Here is a 13,343-nt window from a genome sequence, read left to right on the forward strand (position 1 = left end):
AAGTGGACTTTTGATTCTTTAATTCAGAGTAAGAACCAATTAACTGGAAATTAGGTTGGGGTTTTATTTAAAAAAAAAAATTTTAACGTTTATTTATTTTTGAGACAGAGACAGAGCATGAACGGGGGAGGGTCAGAGAGAGGGAGACACAGAATCTGAAACAGGCTCCAGGCTTTGAGCTATTAGCACAGAGCCCGACGCGGGGCTCGAACTCACGGACCGTGAGATCATGACCTGAGCCGAAGTCGGCCGCTTAACCGACTGAGCCACCCAGGCGCCCCTAGGTTGGGGTTTTAAAAGGGCTTAAAAGTTCATCATGTAATTTTATAATTAAAATTCCAGATGAAAGGTAAAAGTTGAGAAGTTTGGGGGCACCTGGGTGGCTCAGTCGGTTAAGCATCCAACTTCAGCTCAGGTCATGATCTCACGGTTTGTGGGTTCGAGCTCCACATCAAGGTCTGTGCTGACAGCTCAGAGCCTGGAGCCTGCTTTGGATTCTGTGTCTCCCTCTCCCTCTCTCTCTCTCTGTCCCTCCCTGACTCACGCTCTGTCTCTCTGTCTCAAAAATAAATAAAAATGTTAAAAAAAAAAGTTGAGAAGTTTTTCCTTAAAAAAAGTTTTAAATATTTATTTGAATCTTTGTGTAAGGAAGGAATTTTTAAGAATATAAGCAGTGGGGGGCGCCTGGGTGGCTCAGTCGGTTGAGCGTCCAACTTCAGCTCAGGTCACAATCTTGCGGTCCGTGAGTTCGAGCCCCGCGTCAGGCTCTGGACTGATGGCCCAGAGCCTGGAGCCTGCTTCCGATTCTGTCTCCGTCTCTCTCTGCCCCTCCCCCGTTCATGCTGTCTCAAAAATAAATAAATGTTAAAAAAAATTAAAAAAAAAAAAAGAATATAAGCAGTGGAAGAAAGCACAAAGGAAAGTATCAGTTCATCTAATGCATAAAAGTTTTAAATATATGTATATTCCTAATCATGGGCCTCATAGGTCTAGATGTAAAAATAAATCCGAAGAAAGAAGAAAAGGCCCACAGAGCCTTACATATAAATACTTAATTATTGCAGAATGATTTATACTATTAACAATTAAAAGCCAGTGTCTGAAAAAAGAAATAAGTAAACAACATCCACCAATGGAATATAATACAGCCATTACAAGTATTTAGAGCCTTGTTTGTGATAGAAAAACCTTTCAAAGTAAGTTCCAGCTGAGTGAAATCCTGCATGTACAATATGATGAACGTATCTACCTGCCTAGAAAAATGTCCCAGGTGGTGATAGTGAAGAACTCAGGGTTACGGATTGGGCAGTACTATTCCATTTCCTTTCACTTGCCTGTGTTTGCCAAGTCTTGTTTTAATCGGTGACCATAACTTTTATAATTACCTTTATGATCAGAAAATTAATAAAGGTATTAGAAAATGATACCTTGTCCCCAGCAACATGGATGGAACTGGAAGGTATTATGCTGAGTGAAATAAGTCAGTCAGAGAAGGATAGATATCATATGTTTTCACTGATACGTGGATCTTGAGAAAATGAACAGAAAACCATGGGGGAAGGGAAGGGGAAAAAAATAAATACAAACAGAAAGGGAGGGAGGCAAACCACAGGAGACTATTAAATACAGAGAGTGGCGTGGATGGGTGGATGAGGGATTTGGGGAGAGGGAAAATGGCTGATGGGCATTGAGGAGGGCATTTGTTGGGATGAGCACTGGGTGTTGTTTGGAAGCCAATTTGACAATAAATTATATTCATTAAAAAAAAAGGAAAAATGAAACCTTGTCCAGAATCTCCCTCTGAATTCATAATAGAATTCTCCTGGCTAGTGAGCCTATTATATATCATAGCCAGAGATGCTGCCCTGGGTCACACAGAAGGTATTTCCCACTGGAAGCTGGCCAGACTGGGAAGCCCAGATGGCTTTTTTTTGTTCTTCGCCTCTGTACATGGCGGCCCTAAGGCCCTGTTCCCTGCCTTCCACAGTCCTCCAAGGTGGGGTCAGTACACTTCAGCCAGATCCAGCCCACCGCCTGTTTTTATGTTTCCCACAGTCTGGGTTCTGCTGACTACATTCCCATGATGTCAATTAACTCATTTTCCCTGGATTGTCTATAAATTGGTAGTAACAACAGTCTTAAAGGATCATAAACTTTGACACAATACTTCATTAATCCATCCATTCAACAAACTTTTCTTGAGCATCTGCCATATGCCAGGGTAGGGACTGTGGATGCAGGTGTGACAATAGTAGTCAGATTTCTCCCTTTGTGGATCTTAAGATCCATTTGAGAAATTTGTGATGTGTTAAATGGTATGTGTTTAGAAGAAAAGTGCAGCAGGGAGGTGGGGCAGTGTAGAACAGGTGATGTGGTAAGGTGGGCGATGCCCTTCTAGACAGGTGGCTAGGAAGGTGTCCTGCAGGTGAATTCTTGAGTCTGCATCCCTCTGGGGGAGGAGGCCTGAGTGCAGAGAGAACGGCCTGTGCAGGGGTGCCTTGAGGCGTGTTTGCGTGTGTTGCAGGAGCAGAGGTAGTCCAGGTGACTGAGGCAGTACAGTCAAACACGGGCTCACAGTTCAAGCCAAAGAGGGGAGAGGTGGTTTTTTTGGCACGGCGCGTCGGGACTTGTGGGCCACCAGCAGGATTCTGGATTCCACTCTGGGTGAGACCAGAGGACTCTGAGCAGAGGAGACCATGATCTGGTCTTAAGGGTTAATAGAACTCCTCTGGTTGCTGTCCTGAAAACAGACTGAAGCACAGAGGCAGAAGCAGTGAGAGAGATAAGAGGCTGTTCAGTAGCCCAGGCCAAAATCAATGGCCACTCAGAGAAATGAGTTAAGGTGAGTGACAGAGAGCTGGTGGTAAGCTTGGGTTGCTGGTGGAGTGTGAGTGAGAAGGGGGAGTGAGGCAACTATGCCATGTGGGGCATAAGACAGTCCTGGACAGATGGACTTGTGCCTACTGAGGTGGGGGCCATGTAGGAGCCTGCCTTGGGGGCAGTCAGGACTCATGCAGACAAGTTCGATCTCGGCTTCCATGGGCATCTGTCCAACTGGGTACAGGAGTACAATTTCCAAGGAGAATTTGGGACAAGAGCTATAAATGTAGCAGCCTTCAGTGTGCAGTTGACACTGTGCAGTGGGGAGAGGCTGAGGCCTGAGACCAGGCACCCCAACAGGGAAAAATTGAGCTGGAAAGTGGCTGGGAGTGGGGACACAAAAGCAAGGGGTTGTACAGGGAAGCAAGTAGGGGTCTGTCAGGGAGAGTGATGGGTAAGCCAGATGCTGTGCATCCTGAGCTGGAGATGCAGCAGCGGTGACCCTGTTAGGGAGTCGGCAAGAGCCTAATTGCAGAAGCCCAAGAGGACAGAATGAAACTGGGAACAACTCTTAAGAAACATCTCTTCTAAGAAATGTGGCTCAGAAGGAAAGAGTAGAAGCAGAATGGTAGCTGATAGCTGGACTCAGATCTCAGTGAAGATTGGTTGGTTTGGTTTGGAGCTGGGGAAAACAACAGTGATTCCTTAAGCTTGTAGGAGTGATTTAGTACAGAGGGAGAAATCTCTGCCAGGGCTTACAGAGGAGAGGGGCTGGGGTCATGTGCACAATGGAGTTGGATTTAGTGGCCAGGTGAGGGCCACAGATGCAGCTAGGGGAAAGGCTCAGTCCTAGTGCTTATGGAAGGGTTCTTCTGGTTGTGTCTGTCTCCTCACAGGCTGGGAAGCCAGGCACTCAGCTTGAGCTGCTGGAGTTGGGGAGGGGAGATAGGAAATGGTGTACAAGGAGTAAGTACCTGGGTTGAGAATTGCTAGTGTTGGGAGCTCCTCTGGGATCACTGTCATAAATTGAAGAGAGCCTGGGCAGCACTTTGGGGTTCAGTTGTTTGAATTTAGCTCTGCAGTCCCAGGTGTGGAGTTGACAGAGAACCACTCTGAATAGGACTGGGGTTTGACTGAGTGAGCAAAGCCAAGTATAACCAAGGGAGTGAGGGGAGAGTCACATGGCTTGCCAATAGCTGGCAAGCTGGGAGGAGAGTTGGCAGGGTATAGATGGGAGTGGTGGGGTGCTGGAGGCGGTAAGCTGGAAAGGAAGGGAGGTGGCAGGCAGAGAATGGGTTCTTGTGCTAGGCTTCCTAGGGGTGGCACCTGATAGTAACCCCCTGTTGCCATGAGGAACACAGGTCCTCAAAGCAGAGGTAGTCAAAGAAAGCTAAAGCTGTCTCGAAATGAGGGAGATCTGTGGATGACAGCAAGAACGAGGGCTGGTGTGTGATCCCTGGCAGGCTATTCTCTGGTGGGCAGCTGTTAGTGGGGAGGAGGGGACTGGCCTTGAAGCAGCAAGGAGCACAGCTCTGAGGCCAGGCCTACTGGGGTACAGATGTGGGAGATGACAGCCAGTATACACAGGAGCAGGTAGGTGGAGACCACAGGCTCAGTGGCACACTTCCTTCTAAAGAAGTTCTGTGGTGGCCCAGGCTGCTGTGTAATCAGAAAGATACTCATCTTCTTTGAAAACAGAACACCCATGTTCTTTGAGAACACCCCTGTCACTTAGAAACTTTAAACCAACTCTAGAGAATCTTACCATTTAAGAAGGGCTCAGAAAGCTACTCGGTTGTTCATAGGTTGGAGACCGCTGTTACGAGGAGGGAATGTATGAGGCTGCCAAGCTGCTCTACAGCAGTGTTTCTAACTTTGCCCGCCTGGCTTCCACCCTGGTCCACCTTGGAGAGTATCAGGCAGCCGTGGACAGCAGCCGCAAAGCCAACAGCACCCGGACGTGGAAGGAGGTAAGCATAGGAAGTCTCCAGGAGACCACTAGTCTCCCAGGCCTTCTTGCCTTATCCTTCCTTCCTCCACACCCTTGTGCCAGCTGGGATGTGTCTGGATGCCTGCCTTGTCCAGGCAGGATTCTGAGTCTTCAGGAAGGCTCAGAGACCCTCATAAGCTAGCATTTGTGGTTGAGGCAAAGGCCCTAGAGAACCCTGTGTTCGACCAATCATCTCCCAGAAGTTGTCTTAATAGCATGGAATTATCAGTATGAGAAGTCATATCATAATTTAAAATATTTTTTAAAATAGTATGACCTTATTAGTGGTATAATCAATGTAAGTTGGCATTTTGGTCTCTTGTAGTAAATTGGTAGGGCATGTTGTCTTATAGCGAGCTCTCTGATGATATCAGAATCTTCTGAGAGTAGAAAAATGTTTAAAGAGAAGTGCAAAAGATTTAGCTTCAATGAATCTCTGAAGTATTATTTAATAAAAGATTAAAACCCACCTAAATGTCCAATATCAAGGGCATGGCTAAATAGTGTACATATTGCAATGCTACCAAAATGAACAGGAGGTTACAGAAGAAGAGGTTTCAAGTATTCTGTGAGAAATGTGTAGTAAGTAGAATGTCAAGTGTAATTCCATTCTGTGAGTATGTGAGAGAGAGATCTGGTGGTTGCTATATAACAAGAAAAATAGTGAGTAACAATTGTGTCTCAGGGTAATGACCAGTTTTCACTGGGTTATGTGGGGTTTTTTTTTTTTTTTCTGCCTATAGGTATGAGGTCTCTCTTTAGGCCTTGAAAGAAGAGCAGCTTAACGGCCCTTTCTGAGTCCTTTTGAGCAGAAGCCCAAGAGGTTCTTCCACTTCTCAGAGCTTGTTGTCATTAAGTGCCCATACTGCAGAATGCCTAAAACAAAAGTTCAGTTTAAAAAATATTTATGAAAGCTCCTCCTGTATAAACAGTACTCAGATCTACTGTGCTCCATTGACAGTTATTCTTGAGCTTTGTAAAACTGTTTTCAAGTCCCAAACCTGAAATTCCAGCTTTGCTTCCCTGTCACCCAGAGAGACCTCCACATCTCAGGGTATAAAAGTAATTCATGATCCCTCTTCTCTCTGGTCTCAAACACCCCCTTGGCCTGCAGATTAGAAATGTCATTATTGTTCCTCCCAGTCTCACACAGCTCACCTTTCAGTTATTTACTTACTCAGAATCTAACTTTCAAAACCCTGTTTGCTGCTATTTCTTCATTTGTAGTTGCATCCCTGGAAGCCAGCTGTTGTGGCACTGTGCCCTGTCTTGGGAACACTCATGCTGTCTGGCCTTCCTTCCCATAGGTATGCTTTGCGTGCGTGGATGGGCAGGAGTTCCGCCTTGCACAACTGTGTGGTCTTCACATTGTCATTCACGCAGATGAGCTGGAGGAGCTGATACGCTATTACCAGGTAATTAGTCTCTGGCCAGAAGTGATCTCTACTGGCAGTGGAGATGATTAGTGAGACTTAAATGCTCCAAATAAAGAGACACTCATTCCCTTATCACATCCATGGGTAGGCATACGAAGCACTGTCTCTATGGGAAAGCCTTTTCATGTGCTAGACATAAATCCATATGCTGTCCATAAATCACATTAGTATGTTAGATCTCTTGGACCTCACTGCTGGCTGGTATTTGTGTTTTTAACACAAATGGAGTTTTAACACAAAAGGAGTACGCCCCCTTCTCTGGTGTCCTTGGACCTTCAGAAGCCCAGACAGTGGCTTGCACATGTGGATAACCATTGGGTAACTTGCTGGGAACACTGTGACCCAGTCATGGCAGAGCCACAGCCTATACCCCAGTCGCCCAGAGTGTGTGGCCCACAGAGGGTATGATTATCAGGTGCCATAGAGACAGAGGACATGTGACAGTCCAGGGGAGGGAACCCCAGGAGAACTTTGAAGGGTGGAAGCTGTCCGTGTCAGTGTCATAGTTAAGTTTCACTGTCAAATGGTTGACACACATCAGTGTGTTTGGGGCCTGGGCCTCTGCTTATGGGAGTCCTGGAACTGTGTGGTCATACCTGGTGGAGTCAGCATAGCAGACTAAAGGTTTGATTTTGCTCAGCAGTGCTGTTCCCATGGAACTCAAGCCCCAGCCTCTCTCACTGAGTGGACAATAAGGACTGGAGGGAACTTAGTGAGTCACAGGGTTCAAGGGGCCTGTGAGCTTGTGAGCATGGGTACCACTGGAGTCTAAAATGCCAAGCTGGGGGCGCCTGGGTGGCTCAGTCGGTTAAGCGTCCGACTTCAGCTCAGGTCACGATCTCGCAGTCCGTGAGTTCGAGCCCCGCGTCGGGCTCTGGGCTGATGGCTCGGAGCCTGGAGCCTGCTTCCGATTCTGTGTCTCCCACTCTCTCTGCCCCTCCCCCATTCATGCTCTGTCTCTCTCTGTCTCAAAAATAAATAAACTAAAAAAAAAAAATAAGAGGGGCGCCTGGGTGGCGCAGTCGGTTAAGCGTCCGACTTCAGCCAGGTCACGATCTCGCGGTCTGGGAGTTCGAGCCCCGCGTCGGGCTCTGGGCTGATGGCTCAGAGCCTGGAGCCTGTTTCCGATTCTGTGTCTCCCTCTCTCTCTGCCCCTCCCCCGTTCATGCTCTGTCTCTCTCTGTCCCGAAAATAAATAAACGTTGAAAAAAAAATTAAAAAAAAAAAAAAAAGAAATAAAATAAAATAAAATGCCAAGCTAAGCTTGATGACTTCTTAGTGACATATGCTTTCCTATTCCACAGAAGTTAGAGAAGTAAAACTATAAACAGAGAAAGTAATAAAGCAGTTTGGTGGCTTACAGAATACTTGATTTGTTCAGCAAATGGTGGAGTACCTGCCATGTGCTGGGCATTATTCTAGATAATGGTATCAGTGTACATAACAGAAAAACCCACATTCAGTTGAATTTACATTCAGTGAGGTTGACAGGCAACAAACGTCATGTTTGGAAGTGATGAGTAACAGCGACAGTGGAGTGCCTGGGTAGAACTTCATGAAGGGGCCGTCAAGGTCATACTAACTGAGAGGCCAAAACTGAACAGAGACCTGGAGAAATTGAGGGGTCTGGTCATGGGGATATTTGAGCGGAAGGGTCAGCAGCCAGGGCAGAGTACAGAGGCAGGAATGTGCCAGGTATTTGAGGAAGGGCCCTGGGGGACACAGATCATCATGAAGGACTCACAGCAGGACTCACCCAGGCGTCCCTAGCTTGGCATTTTAGACTCCAGTGGTACCCACGCTCACAAGCTCACAGGCCCCTTGAACCCTGTGACTCACTAAGTTCCCTCCAGTCCTTATTGTCCAGAGGCAGGAATGTGCCAGGTATTTGAGGAAGGGCCCTGGGGGACACAGATCATCATGAAGGACTCACAGCAGGACATAGGACCTGAAGGTAAGGGGCCATTCTGGCTTGCATGTTGAGAATAGACTTTTCCTGGGGCAGGGAGAAAGGGGGAGGGGGCAGGTGGCAGCCGGGAGAACACTGGGGCAGGTGATGTGGGGTTAGAAGTGCTCAGGCGATCAGGTTTGGGGGGTGTTTTAAGTGTGCAGCCAAGTTGATATGTTAGTGGATTGTGTGTGGGTGAGAGAGAAAAGTCCAGGATGACTCCATTTATTTCGGGCCTGAACAACTAGAGATAGAGTTCTCACCAGTGGACATGGGGAAGACTAAAGGCAGAGGCTGGTGGAAGGGAAGGACAGGGATTAAGTTTTGGACATACCAAGTTTGAACTGCCAATTGGATGTTCATATAGAGGTGCCAGAGGTGGGAGATGGAAACAGGGCCTGGTATTTAGAGAAGAAACCCAGCTAGAGAAATGAAATAGGACACACAAATGGGACATAAAGACACACAACTAAGTGAGGTCATGAGGGGTGATAGCAGATAAAGAATAGCAGAAAGCGAGTCCAGGGCCCTCCAGCATGGGTTGGGATAAAGTAAGAAGAAGATCCAGAGAACAAGGCATCTGAGTAGCTGTGCACAGGAGGGAGGGACAGTTAGCCAGACAGGGTCCTGCTGAGGAACTTGCTACAAAAGGGAGTAGAAAAATGGGATGGCACTGGTAGGGACCATGGGGTTAAAAAAGATTATTTCTGGATGGGAGAATTAGCAGGATGTTTGCTAAAGGCAAGCTGTGGAGGGAGAAGCTGATGCCAAGAGGAAAAGAAGACCATTGCTGGCCTAGCAGCCCCAGTAGGTGGCAGGAGCTGGGGCCTGGGTTCCAGGCTGGCTGGATCCTAAGCAGGAACACAAACAGGTGCAGATGCTAATAGGGTCAACATAGGCTTTTGCTTCTGATGGCTTCCATTTCTCAGTGAAGCAGGAACAAGGTTATCCACAGAGTGAAGACAGGGAGTGAGGAGGGTGTGAAATAGCCCTCTGGGGATGACCCTTGAGGTTTTCCGGCATTAATGTGATGGGAACCAGCCAGACTGAGCTCAGGCATGTTGGCAGGCTGGAACCAGAGTGTATAACTGAGAGGGAGCAAGGCTGGCCACCCCAGGTGCATTTACCCCTACCCCAAGCATATCTGTTGGTCTGTCAGGATCGGGGCTACTTTGAGGAACTGATCTCCCTGCTGGAGGCAGCCCTGGGCTTGGAGCGGGCCCACATGGGCATGTTCACAGAACTGGCCATCCTCTACTCCAAATTCAAGCCTCAGAAGATGCCAGAGCACCTGGAGCTCTTCTGGTCCCGAGTCAACATCCCAAAGGTAATCTAGCCATCCTCGGGGTTCTAGCTGCCATGTGCATGTGTGGCACAAGCCCAACCCATGGCTGTCCCTGCAGGTGCTGAGAGCTGCAGAGCAGGCGCACCTCTGGGCAGAGCTGGTGTTCCTCTATGACAAGTACGAAGAGTACGATAATGCCGTCCTTACCATGATCAATCACCCTACTGATGCCTGGAGGGAAGGGCAATTCAAGGATGTCATTGCCAAGGTAAGAGAGTGCCCAAGCATCAGCTCCTGCCTGCTGTTGCCCAGCCTGTCCTGGGGGCGGGTGGGCCAAATGCCAGTGTGTGTGCCTCAGGGCATGTTGCCATCATCTTGTCAGAGTCTCACTGCCCTCTGTGCAGGTGGTGGTGATTCCATCTGCACAAAGGGAACAGGGAACAGATGCTTAGGGTGGGTAGTGACTGGCCTAGGGCCCCACAGCTAGGCAACAGGCAGGGGGTGAGGTCCAGGACCATTCTCCCCACCCTGCTCTCACACAGGGTCCTGGACAGCCAGACCCTGGCGTTTGCTCTTCCTTCTGCCCTCTGGAGGGACTCCCACCTCGAGACCCGGTCTGTATCATTTCCTATCATATTGTTTCATATTTTCTACCTTATGGCCTATTTTTTCTTTATATCTCCCCCTCCAAAACTTCCAGCTCCAGAGAACACAGGCTCCTGACAGAGGTGGAGTCATGAGCCCAGATCTACTGGCCTCTGGGTCCCCACTCTTCCTAGGAGCCTCTATCCTCCCATAGTCTAGTCATGCTAAACCAGGGTGCTTGCCAAGCTATTTCACTAGCTGCCAGATACTGTTGGAAGAGGTCAGGTCTGGGGACATGCACCAAGCGGGCCTCTGCTGTTTTGTTTCTGGGATCAGAGTGGGCCTTGCCTCCAAGCCTCTCCTTCTTTGTGAGCTCTGTGTGTATATTAGAAGCCTAGGAGGTGAAGCTTTCTGTCATCAGTCTCTGGGTCTTTTGCTTTGAGTGTTCTCATTTTGTTCCAGTGGCTTTTCATGAATAACTTGCCCACAGGTCTCCCGTTTGCTGTCAGTGAAAGACAGCATTCTGACCATGTCTCTGTCGTGTTGCTCCCAAGGTGGGGGCACGGCTCCTTACATCTGGATCAGAGGGCCATCTGTCTTCTGTTCCACATATGACTTCTGAGTGGAGGTGTGGGTGACAGGTGGGGTACCTACCCAGGTCTTAGCATCTGAGGTCACACACATCAGTGCTATTCAGCATAATCAGTGAGATCACTGGCCACTTGACACACATCCTACCCTGTACAGGGTCTGCAGGTTGCTAATGGAAGGGCAGGCTAATAGAAGAGAAGGCCCTAGCACACATGAATAACATGCTGGAAAACACATACCTGATCAGTTCTAGGTGTGCTTTTCTCACATAACTTGAATGCTATCAGGGTGCATTTTAAAGTTGATGATGTGCCATGGTTGAGGTGGCAGTGCTTTTTGTTTCTTAGTGGTGTCTGGAGTGTTGGAGTTGTCCAGGCAGCTGATGTGGCCCATGACCCAAGTGCAATCTACCCTGATGGTGGTCAGGATCAGCAGATTCCTAAAGAGAGATGGAGGTCAGCATGGCGTCTTGGGTCCCAGGTCACATGCTGATGGACAAGACTGTGTCTTGTGGGAAAACGGTGTTCATGCAGGTGACAGCTGAGTTCTGTTCTTAGTACAATACCAGTGCCTCTGCCTGTCTGCCATGTGGGAGACTCCTATGAGCTCAACATGTGGAGGAGAGAAAGGAGGTGGAGGACACCAGCAGGCATGGTGGCCTGCCAGAGAGGACATTGTTGGTACTGTGGGTACACAACAGGAGAGCTTTAGAATAGCCTGGCCACAGGACTGAGTGGTGGAGGGCCAAGCAGGGGTGACATAGACCAGGGTTACATCCCGGCTCAGCCATTTGCTATCTCTGTCACTTTGAGCTGGTGTCATCACTATCAACCTCGGTGACTCCATCCATAAAATGGACATGTTTCCTGCCTGCCAAGTGTTCAGTGGCAAGTGCCCAGCCAACAGCAGGTGCCTCTCACAGGTAGCGCAGTGTCAGGAACCAGCGCACCCTAGCTGGTCACCCTTGAGCCTCAGTTTTCTTTTCTTCAAAATAGGAATAATGCCCTGTCCCTAGGCCTTGGGTAGTAGTAGCCATCCTTACAAACTGCACAAGTGGGTATGGCTGTGTTGGTGCTCTCATCCTGGTACATGGCTCCACAGGAGGGTGCCATGCAGATGCCAGTGCCCTAGATGGGAGCAGTGGATTCTTTAGAGGGTGCCAGATGCCTCCAGATCAGCAGTTCGGTCCAACACAACACATGTCCATTGATCCACACCCAGAGTGGTGGGGCCGGCTCTTGTCCAGCTTCACAGTCACTGCAGTGGGGGAAGAGCATGGCCAATTGTGCTCTGTCTTAAGCCATCCAACCAGAACGATATGGGACACTCTGGTCATGCTTTAATGAAGGCTGCAAGGACTTGATCAAAAGTCAAGGAAAGTTATCCAGTGTGCCCTTGCCCATCCACCCCACCTTATGTCCCCACGGTCCTTTCTGCTTATTAGACATTTAGTCTGGCTGGCGACCATTGATCGGGTCCAGATACCACTGAGTAAAAGGGCCTGGCCGGAAGATTAGCAGTTCGAGAGCTCTGATGCAGTATGCCCAGGGGAGGGGGTGGGGGGCACTGCTCTCCTTTGCACCCACAAGGGCAGCACCAGGGACCCTGAGGCCATTCTAGGTCAGAATCTGTAGTGACAGTGACTGCTCTGCTCTGAGGGGAGAGGAGGGTAAAGTCAGTAACCAGCAAGAGTACCAGTAATGGGCAGAGCTATGGACAGTCATCTTCCTCCACCATTTGGTCTGCAGATGTCACGGGCCCACATTGCTGCTAGCTCACCTGGACCTGGTATTGCTAGAGAGCTCCCATGCGCCCACCCCCTCCACCCAGTATGGCTCTAGTGTTGCCATGCCCTGTGTGTACCCCTGCACCTTTGTATGTTCCTTTGGACATGCTCATCACCACTAACCTGGCACAGTCCTTCTGGAGGCAGGAGTCACTTGCTCTCCTCTGAACACAAGGCCCTACAGTCAGCAAGCCTGGGAGGGTGGCCTTCCTGGGGGCACAGGGTCAGCCTGGAGAGACTCAGCCCTCCTCTGCCTACCAGGGTATCTGGTCTGAACATCGTGGTGTCTTGTCTGAGAACAGTGGAAACATAACAGGATTTGCTGCTGCTCAGCCTGAGCTTCCCAGGGAGGACTGGGGGAATCTTGCTTGGATAAAACCATGTTTTGGTGTTTGGGTTTATCCTGGCTTGTTACCCCTCATGCATTCACTCATCAGATACTAGCTGAGCATCAACCCCACGTCAGATACTGCAATGAATCAGGAAACAAAGGCCAGCCTCTTAGGTCATTGAGATGCAAGTGCTGAGGAGAAAAATGTCACAGAGATGGGAAAAGGGGCACATTTGGTCTTAAAAGGGGCAGTCCAGCCTCACTAATAAAGTGCACCTGGGCAAAAACCAGTTCTGGTGGATTGTACGGCATCTTAGGTGAGTGGGGCAACCTGGGGATTGACATGGGCTGACCCTCAGCTCTTCCCTGACCTGCAGGTTGCTAATGTGGAGCTCTACTATAAAGCCCTGCAGTTCTATTTGGATTACAAACCTCTGCTCATAAATGACCTGTTGCTTGTGCTTGCACCCCGGCTGGACCATACCCGGACTGTTGGCTTCTTTTCAAAGGTGAGTCAGCCAGCATCCCAGGGCCAGAGAAGGGTGTGTTGGGCCAAGGTCATGTGAATGAT

The 13,343-nt window shown here is 49.0% G+C and overlaps 1 protein-coding gene across 2 annotated transcripts in view; it reads left to right on the forward strand.

Annotated features, from left to right (window-relative positions):
- Window positions 1-13,343, forward strand: part of CLTCL1 (clathrin heavy chain like 1) — a 103,545-nt gene that overhangs the window by 82,031 nt on the left and 8,171 nt on the right. For both annotated transcript variants that reach the window (XM_043558098.1, XM_043558099.1), the window contains exons 23-27: window positions 4,626-4,790; window positions 6,118-6,225; window positions 9,354-9,521; window positions 9,598-9,747; window positions 13,150-13,281. In XM_043558098.1, the coding sequence (XP_043414033.1) occupies window positions 4,626-4,790; window positions 6,118-6,225; window positions 9,354-9,521; window positions 9,598-9,747; window positions 13,150-13,281 (723 nt within the window). The remainder of the gene's footprint in view (window positions 1-4,625; window positions 4,791-6,117; window positions 6,226-9,353; window positions 9,522-9,597; window positions 9,748-13,149; window positions 13,282-13,343) is intronic.

Source organism: Prionailurus bengalensis, chromosome D3 (assembly GCF_016509475.1).
Source record: "Prionailurus bengalensis isolate Pbe53 chromosome D3, Fcat_Pben_1.1_paternal_pri, whole genome shotgun sequence".
Classification (NCBI taxonomy): domain Eukaryota; kingdom Metazoa; phylum Chordata; class Mammalia; order Carnivora; family Felidae; genus Prionailurus; species Prionailurus bengalensis.